A 13,252-nucleotide genomic window follows, 5' to 3' on the forward strand; every position below is an offset into this window, starting at 1 on the left:
TTGCACAGATGATAGAATCTGTTGGGATTGGACGCTGTGTTCTTGTGATAACTGCAGTAAAATTCCGTTAGAATGAGAATAGTCTCTAAACGCTATCAGTTTAAGCACTATTGGAGTTAAGGCACAGTACCTTAAACTAACGCTAGAGGGCAGGCTGTTTAAGTATCTTAACATTTCGTGAACTCCTTCTGCCTTTCTGGTTTCAGCGCACCCACTCCCCCTTGTGGGCATTCTCTGCTAGGTCGACTTGGTACTCTAATTAGTTTTGATTCCAATTTCCCATCTGCTTCATTGGCCATTCTAGGTACCTGCCGTTTCATTTTTAATTTTATTTATTCATTTATTTTTATTTCTTGTTTTGTATTAGTTTTCATATCCAGTACTACTTTTGTTTTACTTTATTATCTTTTATGACTTGTATAATTTTGTTTTTGTTTTATTTTGTTCCTTTATTTTATTTATTGTAATTTTTAATTTTTTTAATCAGGGTTCTCTCTCCCTTTTTCTCTCTCACTTTACCACTCACTTAAAATTTAGTTTAAACAGTGTTTGAATTCAAATTTAAAGTACATTTCTGTATTCTAGCCATTTTTGTTCACCTACAGGTAACACTCCCTCTAGTGCTTAGTTGGTGAAGTGACAGTTGCCTCCACGGCGGATCACAGTGTGCCACGGGATCCAAACTGAATCACCTCAACCAGAAAAATAAACATTCCTTGAATCGATAAATGATTATATTGTCTGCTCGGTGGACGGACAGATCAAATAATTGTAATATTGATTCTGCTACAGTTAATTCGAAGATATAATCTAAATATTTATTATGAATCATAATCAGTTATAATTCGTCATAAATATTCCTCTTTTTAGAGCTAATAATAATAATAAAAACATTACACTACAGTCAGTTATTCTCCTTTGAAAATGTGCGTTCCGGGCCGGAATGTCGGTCTCTGTTTTGGTTTGTGAAACCCGGCCACTGCCAGTTTACCCAATTGTATTTCGGCACCCCGGGTTGCCAGTTGGCGGAAAACACAGCATATTTAATTTCATTCATCATCAAGTGCGCTAATTCCTGTTGGTATCCTCAATCTGGCAACCTGCGTGTGCATCAAGTCTGAGGAGGAGGGGCCGGTTGAAAAAAACCCCTCTCCAATATTTTGAATTAGGACTGCAATACCTAGTTCAACCACTCTGTGTCAATCCTACATACAGCACCTTTAATGGCTAAACTGTATATTTGGCAACCAATCCTGATCATCCTGTCTGGATTTATTGTGACAATGACTAACTGTGTTATTCCTTACATAGACTTTACATTATCTCATTTACCATTTTCATGGCTATAAGGAGTCCATGTTTTCCTGGCCTGTGTTGCGTTTAACTTTGGTCAGAGATGTTAAGAAGAGTTCAGGTCATGTCACATCTTGAATGTGTCAGCTTTAGTCACGGCCAAGGTTTGTTATGTTTGCAAAGCCCGGAAATTCCTTGCAGGACGTTGTGAGATGTTTAAAGCTAAGGATGAACTCACAATGTTAAAATAGGATCCTCATGAAGAGCTCTGTTGAGATTATAACTCTTTGGTTATATAATTTTAAGTGCTTCTACCCTGATAATGGGAGTATGCCAAGGAAGACCTTAAAATTAGAATCAGTAGAATGGACAAGATTCATTCTACAGTGGCCATTTGGTTTGATATACTCAAAAAGGGTCAGCTTTTATGTACATCCTTCCACATTTCTATGCTAAATAAATATACTTAAATCTGGAAAAACAAAACATACAATCTTGAGGTGTTTGATGAATTACCTGTGCACATTTATACTTCAATGAGATACTGCTGAGTCTCCAAGTAAATGCTAATCAATGCAAATCTACTCTACAAATTCTCATTTTATGGAGAAGAGTACTCCTGATTTTTACTATGGTGTAGAAACTAGTTGTGTGATAATGTTGGATTTATCACCAGGTTTTTGAATTAGCATATGCATTACTATAACAATGAACACTGAGAGTTTGAGGCGTATTTCCTTTGCAGTGTACATGTTTGTGAAAGCTCTCTTTGCAAACTCACACAGTTGCTCCTTCAGGGTGTTTGTCAATGTCTGTGAACATATATTTATAAATAACATTTATTCATGTTATTTAGTATGTATTGAGTCAGCGCATCTATTTGTCACAAAAAATGAGTGAAAGAGGAAATGGAGAGTCCCAATGTAGCAGTCTGCATCGCTGTTCTTTTCTGCAGATTGAAGTCCCAACACCTGGACAGGCCTCTTCTCCCTGTCCTCCTGCGGGAACATACAAATAAGATCGCCAAGCTCAGTTTTGGACATCTGATGGTCTGCACATAATGCCAAAGCCAAAATGGAAACACACAAACAAACCTTAAAAGACAAAGAGACCAGGAGGAACATGAAGGATAGGTTGGAAAAACATAACAGACAGTATTTTACCACAAGGCACAAAAACACGGTTAGCATTAACCTCTGATTCTCTGTGCAAATATGCAACTTTAATTTCTCACAAAAGTTACTGGAAGTAAGCTCATTAATAGAGGTACAATCACCAATGACTAAATTGGTAACTTGGAACCAGGTTTCTCCACTCCCAAATCAAAGGGATTACTTTGCAAACCTGGGCTTAAACAATTTCATAACCATTTACTGTTGTTTATCGCATCTGCAGTGGTCTCTCAGGACTTGTGGAAGCACTTGTGCAGTGAATCTCATGAGTATCTCCTGATGAAAAGGTATTTTATAGAGATGATGGGAGAGCAGTGGTTTCTTGCTCCATGCATCACAGAGAACCCTTGAGACTAGTTATTTAAACTTTTTTCTCCTTTCTAATTTATTTACATTTGCAAGTCATGTGGAAAGAGGCTAGTTGTCATACTGAGGACTGTGATTAATGTCTCATTTTTATGATCATAGCTGGAGCCGTAATCATGTGGTCTCATTTACTAGACCTCTATGGACCACATAAACCATAGATGGGTCTGGACTGGAAGACTTGGTTGTTTAGTAATGTTTAGTATAATCTTAGTAATGTTTAGTAGCTGGTTATCATTTTGTAATTGACTTCTGGTGTCCGGCTTTAAATAACAAAAATACCTTGGTGAACTTTGACTTTAATCTCAGCTTTCTTGCAAATACTAGTAATTAATTTTAAATTTACTTAATAATTTTACAGTGTTACAATAATATTGCGTTTTAGACCAGTGGGTTTCAACCTTTTGGACTCCAAGTCTCTCTTGTCCAAGACAATATTCAAAGGCCCTTCTATATAAGCTGATGTACCTCTGCTACTATTGTTGTAATAAAAATATGGTGTCAGTTTAATGTTGTACATCTTTATTTTAGGTGTTTTTTATTGTTAAGATTGTTAATATAGATACATTTAAATAATTGTAATATTTATTGGAAGCTCCCTGGAAGTAATGGCCTTCCTGTAATTCAAACAGTAGTGCATGGACTAGTGAAGCCAAAGTCATGTGTTCGATTCACAGGGAAAGCAAGAACTGATAAAATGTTTACCTTGAATGCAATGTAAGCCGCTTTGGATGAAAGCCAAATGCATAAATATAAATGTAAAGTTTGCAGAGGCTGTTTAGTAGGCCCTGGCCCCCTGGTTATGAACCACTGAACTAGAGGAATATTGCTTATTAAGGAAGCCATTTATATTTAATGTCATTTGTAATGTTTTCACTTTTTAGGTTTGTGTTAAGATTCTAAATTTGTGAGAGTGGAAATAACAGGGCTGCTCACCATCTCAAAGCCGTGCTCCCTTCCTGGCCTTCTTTGTCTTTGCCTTGCAGCGGGTGAATGCAGTGCTGTCTCTTATTTGCTTTCCTTTCTGGCTTCCAGGAGAAGCACAAACTGCATCAGGGCGATGGCGGCTAGTGTCCAACCATCTGTACAAGCAAATCCAAGCATTTAGAGTAAATCTTAAGAACCATTCAAGTTAATGTCAGCTGTTTGTTCATTTGACTTATTTCAGAATAAAACTAGATATTCAGCAAGATAAAATATGTGGGACGGGACTTTTTGTCAAGAATTGATTGGATGGTAAAAAGTGGGCATTGCATAGCAGAATGAATGTGAATTTTCTCAATTGCTATTTGGCTATTGGTTAATATGATAAATTAGCTCACACAGCCTTAGTGATGTCAGCATGTTCACAATATCAATGACGATGATATCAGAATTGTGAATTAAGAAAGTAAATAGGTTCGATTTTGATTTCATGTTGACTTAAATGAAGCCATGAAGTAAAAATTAAAGGCATACTTTCTTGTTATAGACTACATCAAACTTAAATCCAGTTATCTTTTGTTGTCTCTTACTTTTTGAGGTTTGCTAACTGGCAGGTGCAGCTCCAGGGGTTGTTAAACAGAGTGATGTTCTGGAGTGTGCTGAACTCAAGGCTGTTCGGCAGTGATTTTAGCTTGTTGTTCTCAAGGTGCAGAGATCTGAGAGCCGTCACTCCCTCAAAGGCAGCATTGGAGAACTTGATGGGTAGAAAGGACAGATATACAGTTATTTAGTCGATAGCACGTTACAACTCACTGCTTTTAAGAATATCCTTACGGTTAGCATTCAAAGTCTCTCTTAATATCTAAAGCAGACTCGTGAATGCTGGACTGAGGGCTTTTTTCCACATGAAAGGCCTCTCTCATGCTGTCCTATGTGCCAGGGCTTATGTAAACCTCTCCGCACTTTCCTTCCAGCCCTCCATCAAACTTCATAAGCGTATGCATGACTGCTAAAAACTTCACCCAGGTGTTAGATGTACTGGTCTGCATGGTGTCTGCTTTATAGGAAGACCACGGTTGTGGGGCTTAGAAAGTGTACACATAGTGTGTGTGTGTGTGTGTGGGTGTGTTATGTAAGCGTAGAAAAGATGCACTTATTGAAGAGACATTTTGGAAATTTCCACTCAGAAGGCAAGAGACGTGGAGAGTTTGGTAATTTGAGGCGATGGAGGATGGATCAATTCCAGCATGGAAGGGTTGTTTTCACTTTTTCTGTCTGTCCACTCCTCCATCAACTTGCTCTTCTGCCAGAAATTCCTGAATTGGGCTGAATTGTCCATTTAGGTGATGTAACTTCAGCCTAAAATACCTCTCTTCATGGGCAACAGAACACCCTGTCACTATTTACCTGTCTGCTAACCCTTGCTGACCTGTTTACATGGTGCACCAAGTGAGAGGAAAAAACTTGCGTCTCAAAATAACACTTTTTTTTTTTTTTTTAAGCAAATAGACCCTAAAAATATCCACACGCGAGGGGAGAGTGGTTATTTTTTTTCCCTTTTCTGTCACACAAACAACACTGACCAACTGCATGGCACCGATGCTTGTTGATATGTTTTTACACACGTTTGTTTAATTTAATTAAAATAAATAATTCATTTAATATATTAATAATAATAAAATAAAACATAGTCATTAATCAGAGTCTTGATTCTCATGTTTTATTCTACATTTTAAGTGTTTAATCCACAAAATAACTGCTACAGTATGTCACAGACTTACCTTCTCCAGGCTCATGTCATTTAGATGGAGCTTCTCCATGTAGCGGCCAAAGCTCCGGAAAGCATGGTCAGGGATGAGGTTGAGAGGGTTTTTGGACAGGTTGAGCTCCTCCACCACACGCAGCTTGCTCATAGCCAGGAGAGGGTAGGTGGACAGCTTGTTATGGTCCAGAGTTAGAATGGCAAGGTTCTCCACTTCATCAAAAGAACCTGGCTGTATGGAGCTCAACTCGTTGCCACTCATGTAAAGCCATCGGAGATCACTAGCACCTGTGAAAGTACCAGGCTGCAGCTCTCGAAGCTTGTTGTTGTCGAGCTGCAGGATAAAGAGGTTGATCATGGGAGAAAAGATGCCCTTCGGAAGACTTGTAATTTGGTTACCGTCCAAGTAGAGATAGGTCAGTTCGGTCAGGTCTTTAAAAGCGGCTGGTTTGATGGTGCTGATCTCATTGTTAGACAAGTAGAGGTAGATGAGTTTCTTCAGTCCTTTGAAAGCCTGGCTGGAGAGTTCTCGGATCTGACAGTGCTGCAGGTGAAGAGAAATGAGCCCCTTCATCTCGCTGAAGCCCCCGGTTGGGAGATTTCCCAGGTTGTTGCGTTGCAGGTTTAGGAGACGGGTGGCCTCAGATATGCGGGGGATCTTCTTTAGCCCGACGTTGTCACAGATAACATGTTGCAGGTCCCTATGGCAGTGGCACTGGCTTGGGCATTGAGTTGGCGTGCCAAACACAAAGGGGATGCAAACCTGTAGGCACACTAGCACCAGTAGGAAGCTGAAACTGTACATGATGACACTGTGTTGATCAGTCCACTGCTTTATGCTGTCTGGCTGTTGGTCTTCTTTTACCTTTACTCCAACTCTTGCAGCAGGAACATATACAGACAGCAAAAGTGGTCCACACAACCTCAGAGTAAAGAGAGGGAGTGTGTGAGAGTGCAGAGAGAGAGGGCTGGAGGTGAGCTCGAGAGAGAGAGAGAGAGAGAGAGAGAGAGAGAGGGGGGGGGGGGAGGGGGGAGGGGGGGGTGAGTCAGAGGAAAGGAGGGAAGAAAGCTGAACGGATGGGTGTTTATAATAGTTTCTGGGAGTTTATAAGAGTTCTGCTCTTAATGTTACATAGCAATTGCAGAATCTGCAAGATATTTATTAAAATTAATTTAAAATATTTATGTATTTAAATAATGCTTAAAATACAGTTCTGCTCTTAACTTTACATAGCCATTGCAGAATTTGTAAGATATTTATTAAAAATAAATGTAAATGTTTATTTTTTTATTGTTTATAATACAGTTTGCTCTTAACATTACATAGCAATGGCTAAATCGGCAAGATTTTTCTTAAAAATAAATTAAACATTTATTTATTTATTACAGTTTTGCTCTTAACATTACATAGCCATTTCAGAATCGGCAAGATATTAAAAGAAATTAAACATTTATTTATTTATTTAGAAGTTATTATACAGTTTTGCTTCTAACTTTACATGGCCCGTGCAGAATTTTCTAGATATTTATTTATTTATTACAGATTATAAAATAACATTTTTTCTTTAGAACTTCTCTAATGAAGCTTTTTGATATAACATATTTACATATATTACAGAAGACAAAAGGATAACTGAACTTACTGTTCAGAAAGTTGATATACATTTTTAATATTGTGATTTTTTTTATACCTCAAGCATCACTGTATGTATGAGGACTATCAGGTCTTTGAACCAAAAAAGGAACAAGGATTCAACATATGTATGTATGTATGTTGTGTATGAGTCCCTGTTTTGTCCTGATAGGTGAAATTGTCCACTCTCCTTGACAAAAATCCTCCAGGACCTCGAAGTTCTTTGGTTTCCCAAAATTTTCTGCACATTCGAGTTCTCCCCACAGTGGCTTTGCCTCATACATAATTACAAAAAAAAAAAAAAAGTTACACATTGATTCATAAAGGACAGTATAATAAAATTAATCCATTTGACCTACAGACAGTCTTCTCAAGCCATAAGATGACTTTCTCTCTGACAGTTCACAATTTAAGTCATTATTCACTAATATTCCCTTCCACTCAAGAACCACAACGACTAGTCATGAAAGTCATTTCAAAGATCAGACTCATACAATTTAATTGTTCACATGTAGATGCATTGAAAATTTTCTGCAGTTATACTCGTGATTACCACCCATTTCCACAAACCTGATATGTGAGACATTTAAGTTCTGATTGTTTCTATTTTAATAAAAAACAATTTTTTCTTTCTACCTTTAAAATACATGAAAGGTTCTCATTACATGTTCAGTACAAACAAGTTCAGAGGTCTGAAATGTGATTGTATTTTTATTTTTAGTCTCATTTCATAGGCTAATTTGTGCGCAGCCAAATCTCATGAGGTTAAGGTGAGACTGTGTGTCGTGCCAGACATTTCCATTGTTTTTAGTCAGGAGAAGGAGGAAAGGTAGCCACTCCCGTGTGGCAGGCCATTTTATAACATATAATCACAGCCAGATGTTTGGCTGGTATCACATCACAACAATGGAAATTGAGGTTTTTCTTTTGTCAGTATTCAATTAAAAAAAATTAAAAGAAAATAAAGTGCACTGTGAAATCACCCAGTATTTTTTCCCCACATGCTTCAACAAACTTTTTCACAGTGGCCAACTGAGGTTGGATTGTGTAACAAATGTTTTATCTTTGTTCCTTTTTGGTTCAAAGACCTGATAGTCCTCAGATCTGTTTATGAGAGCCTCAGCTTTTCTCAGGCGGAATCTAGTGTTTGCTTAACAAATGTAACATTTTATCGGCAAAGTGTATGTCTTGGTATTTTCATTCACACTAGATTGTGCAAATACTGCCCAGCAACTAGTGTTTGGCTAGTAGTAGGTATTGGGGTGAGCAAAGTTTAATATCTGATATTTGACACTGAAATCATGGTTATTAAAGATGATGCATACAGTTTTTTTTAAAAATTTACTTAGAGTTCAAAGGCTCATGACTCACTTAAAATCACTTAAAATGTTCCAAACAAACATTATAAATGTCTGGCACATCACACAGTCTCACCAGCTGGCAGCACTTGTAATTCAGTTTGGTAAACATAAATTGACATCCTGTGCCGTGATGAGGTTATGTCTCTTTAAAGACACTGTGATGAATTGTTTCCAGTGCACATTATCTACTGTGGTGTGCCAGTTCTCAGGTGCGCACCACATACCTCACCTGCCTCCCAGGCCTGATTCAGTTGTCTGCTTGCCATTAGGCTAGTTTGTGGAAAAAGGTTCGCAAAAGGCCTTTACCACATTTGGCTGTGCAAAACGAGTAATATAAGCACACTGACTGAAATTTAAACAAGAGTTTAATGGCATAGAAATCAGAGGTTAATTCCACAAACCTTAACATATACAGTGGAATCCAAAATCTAGGGTTTAAAATATATTTTCATTAATAATAATTAAAAAAAAGTAAAATGAAGACATTTTATGATATTTCAGATTCTGTACTTTTTATAGGTAAAATTAGTTTGATCAAGCAAGGAGAGGGGTGGGGGGATTTAAATGTATCAATTTAATATCATTAAATTTTTTTTAAATATACGTTTATTTTTACTTGATTTATTTTATATTAGTTTATCAGTGCAGTATCATTATATATAATAAATTAGGATAATAAAATACATTTAAAAAAAAAAAAAAAAAATGTATTCATGTAAAATTACATTATATTTTAAATATGCCAAACTGAAGTATTTTTATTAAAAGAAACATTTTATATAAATGATCAGTTCAGTTTATTATAAATATATAAATACATTTAACAATATAAAATAACAAATGAATAAAATATAATAATAATAAAATAATAAATTATATGAAACATTTACAGTATGTATATAAAATATTAACAATATATTACACTTTTAATGCTAAGTTGAAGCATTTTCATTAGTGATATCAGAAATATTTTATATTAAAGGGGTCATATTTTTCCTTTCTCTTTGGAGTGTTACAAGCTCTTGGTGCATAAAGAAGCCTTACAACACCAAATACACAATAATGTTCTTAGCAACATCATATGACCCCTTTAAATTATCAATTTATATTGATATTATATTATATTTATATTGTGTGTGTATAAAAATATATATATATATACAGTGGGTACGGAAAGTATTCAGACCCCCTTAAATTTTTCACTCTGTTATATTGCAGCCATTTGCTAAAATCATTTAAGTAAATTTTTTTTCCTCATTAATGTACACACAGCAATATGGGGTGCTGTGTGTACATTAATGAGGAAAAAAATTAACTTAAATGATTTTAGCAAATGGCTGCAATATAACAAAGAATGAAAAGTTTAAGGGGGTCTGAATACTTTCCGTACCCACTGTATATATGTATATGTGTTTTAAAAATGCTAAATTGAAGCATTTTCATGAGTGTTATTTTTACCCCTGTGTAGGTTCTAGACATTCTCACAAAATGATGAATTAGGCACTAAGATTGAATGTTTATTTGTGCTATCTGGTGAAGAGCTTCAATCTTTTGGAACAGATTGGGTACGGCACAACCGAAAACAGCCCTGTGACATTCTGCGGCTTTCCATTTGACAACATTGAGCGAAAGACAGAGACTGCTGGATGTATTTGCCCCCACACTGAGGTTCATTTTGTACATGATACTAGATAAAGATGTTCTGCGTGCATATTTATAGTCAGTTGTTGCACACTGAATGGTTGTTTCTCCATTAGGTAAAAGTAGTGAACCCTACTACAGGAGAGATCGTGCCTCTGGGTGCTCAGGGAGAGCTGATGATCAGGGGATACTGCGTGATGCTGGAATACTGGAAAGATGATGAAAAGACTCAGGAGTGCATCACAAAAGATCGCTGGTACAAGACTGGGTAAGTGCATTGGAATTTTTTCCTCTCTTACTAGATATAAACATGGTTAATATTCAGGATTCATTGCAAACAGTCCTTAATGACTGTGATCTGATACAGTGACATTGGCAGTTTGGATGGGTACGGATACTGCAAAATAGAAGGACGCGTCAAGGACTTGATCATCCGAGGAGGAGAAAACATCTACCCTGCTGAAATCGAACAGTTTCTGCACACACACCCTCAAATTCAAGAAGCACAGGTAAACAATGTTAACCAGAGACATTTATGAACCTTTAGCACTTGATAATTCTCATCAACTATTTATTTACCTGCAGCTGTTTGATCATTTTCATCAAATATTCCTTTAAATTCCAATTTATGTTGAAGATCGAAATATGGTCTACACTACACTGCAAAAAAGGATTTTCTTCCTCTTATTTTTGAAATGTTTTCTGGTATAAATATCTAAACATTCTTACATCTAGATAGATTTGCTTGAGAGGCAAAATTAGATATTAATACTTGTTTACTGAAAAATGTATCAAAATTAAGTAAAACACGAAAAAATATCTGCTAATGAGGTAAGAAGAAAAAAAAAAGCTTTTTTTTTACCCCATGGACACATTTTTTCTTGTTTAAGCATGAAGTCACTTCATTCTGATAAAATATGTCATTTTAACTCGAAAACAAGACAAAATCCTGAGGTAAGAAAATAATTTTTGCAGTGTAGAAAAGCATGTTCTCTCTGTGTTTTCCAAACAGGTGGTTGGAGTGAAGGATGAGAGAATGGGTGAGGAAGTTTGTGCTTGCATTAGGCTCAAGGCTGGTCAGGAATGCACTGCAGAAGAGATCAAGGCCTACTGCAAAGGAAAGGTCAGAATATCTGTGTCATCCAGGGTTATTATTGTAAACTAAAACCATAAAAACATTTTCCTTACTTTCACTTTCATTAAGTTCAACTTGACTTACTAAAATAACTAAAACGGAAGTAAAATTCATAAATATCATAAAAGAAACTAATACAAATGAAAAAAAAATTACTACAAACTTGACTAAAAAAAATATATATATATATTTAAATTGCCATTTAAATACTTCTGTTGTTTTTCACAGCTTGCCCATTACAAGGTGCCACGCTATGTAATGTTTGTTCAGGGATATCCTCTGACTGTCACAGGCAAGGTAAGTGATATGAGACAATATGAAAGTTGCTGTAACCGTCATAATGAAATAATAATAAAAAATAAACAATTCCGATGATTCATTTAGTCCAGAGGAAGTCATGTTCTGAATGAATCTCTCTTTACTTTGTCACCACTCCTCTCTGTATCTCGGTGGGTACATCATGTTAAATATGAAGAAAATGTTCAAATGGTGTTTTCTTGGGTGGATTCACATTAGTTTCTAGACCGAAGAAATTCAAGCAATTTCCCCGTCTGCATGAAACCCTCTGAAGTGGTTTCAGACATTCGAGGTCTACTGTGTCAGCTTTGCTTTTAAAGGCTTGTGGTTTGCTGTGGACAGATTGAACCCTTCAATAGCACTATGACTGTTTCTTTTCTTCATCTCTCTCAGATCCAGAAGTACAAACTGCGCGAGCAGACAGAAAAACTGCTTGGACTGTAATCGCTGAAGCGGGACATCTACAAGCAGGACATCAACCTCGGGACTTTGAGTTACTCAAATATATTGAGATTTCATTGTTTACAAGCCATGTTTATAATTAAATGTTATGTTTTATACATTGTTGATTATACCCTGTTATGTTACCATACTGTTTTTAAAAAGCTACCGGTGGCATTTCTACACGTATCGTTTCTTAATTGTCTTTATTTTGTTCTGAGTTGTATTTGAAACCAAGTAAAGTCATATGAACCAATTATAATCATAGGAAATTGGTATCCAAAATATGCATGGTTACACTAAGACTTTTAGGTAGATGAGTTTATATGTTCACTAAAATGTTCAAAATGTTGTAAAAAAAAATATATATTTTTGTTTTGTTTTGTTTGAGCGACATTAAAGGTTAATTATCTTGTTTGGTTTCTGTGCACATCTGCTCCATATTCAATCTGAAGTACAGATGTTCTACATTTTATGTTCCTGAAATATCTGAAAATAGGGTATTTTAGGCACAATTCTAGTCTTTTTGTTGGCGTTGAGGTACTTTCCCTCATTGTGATCTCAGGTGTGCCGTGTCGGTGTTCATTTAGGCCTCGCTGCTTTCCTGCTTGGCTTGTGATGTGAACATTTTGATGCTGGTATTGAGACCATATGGAAAGAGGAGAGAGGTCGTCTCTCTCAGCATTCTAATGGGTCTACTGGAAAGTAATGGCTATTCTGGTTTGGACTAACACATAGTTTCGTGTGGATCGTTTAGGGTGAGACTTTAAACCAAAGTGCTGGACAAAACCCCAGACATTCTTTGAAAATTTCCTAGCAGCTAAAAGTGGAATCCGTCATTCACTGCATGCTTCTCAAGGTCATTATGGGATGCAGTCGCTTGCCTGTGTAATATATTTCATAAAATGAACATTGATTTAAGGCATCATTGCTTCCAGTAAATGGATCACTTAATTTGGAATCTACCATGAGTGAAAGTCTTAAATATGTTAAGAGTCTCCCCCATGTGTCCATTATTAGAATAACAATATCAGCATCTGTTTCTTTGTTCATAATTGCTTGTATTCAGAAGAAAGCTTATTTTGAATGCAATTACTATAAATATACACTAACCTTGAGGTCAGTAAAAAAATATATTTTTGGAAAGAAATTAATACATTTATTCAGCAAGGAAGCATTACATTTATCAAAACTTGACAGGAAAGACATAATGTTACAGAAGATTTC

General features: G+C 36.2%; 2 protein-coding genes across 3 annotated transcripts in view; one reads left to right on the top strand and one right to left on the bottom strand.

Moving 5' to 3' along the window:
- LOC107582759 (acyl-CoA synthetase family member 2, mitochondrial-like) overlaps positions 1-12,347 on the top strand; it is a 26,801-nt gene extending 14,454 nt beyond the window's left edge. For both annotated transcript variants that reach the window (XM_016268744.1, XM_016268745.1), the window contains exons 12-17: positions 10,072-10,179; positions 10,269-10,420; positions 10,520-10,661; positions 11,165-11,275; positions 11,516-11,584; positions 11,978-12,347. In XM_016268744.1, coding sequence (XP_016124230.1) covers positions 10,072-10,179; positions 10,269-10,420; positions 10,520-10,661; positions 11,165-11,275; positions 11,516-11,584; positions 11,978-12,028 — 633 coding nt within the window. In that variant the 3' untranslated portion in view covers positions 12,029-12,347. The remainder of the gene's footprint in view (positions 1-10,071; positions 10,180-10,268; positions 10,421-10,519; positions 10,662-11,164; positions 11,276-11,515; positions 11,585-11,977) is intronic.
- On the bottom strand, positions 1,818-6,429 carry LOC107582760 (chondroadherin-like). The gene is made up of 4 exons (XM_016268746.1): positions 5,537-6,429; positions 4,346-4,509; positions 3,768-3,913; positions 1,818-2,291 (listed from the first exon to the last, which is right to left on the bottom strand). The coding sequence occupies exons 1-3, from the start codon at positions 6,320-6,322 to the stop codon at positions 3,772-3,774; spliced, it is 1,092 nt and encodes a 363-aa protein (XP_016124232.1). The 5' UTR covers positions 6,323-6,429; the 3' UTR covers positions 1,818-2,291; positions 3,768-3,771.
- Positions 12,348-13,252: the final 905 nt, after the last annotated feature.

Source organism: Sinocyclocheilus grahami, unplaced genomic scaffold, assembly GCF_001515645.1.
Source record: "Sinocyclocheilus grahami isolate Dianchi unplaced genomic scaffold, SAMN03320097.WGS_v1.1 scaffold47.1, whole genome shotgun sequence".
Classification (NCBI taxonomy): Eukaryota; Metazoa; Chordata; class Actinopteri; order Cypriniformes; family Cyprinidae; genus Sinocyclocheilus; species Sinocyclocheilus grahami.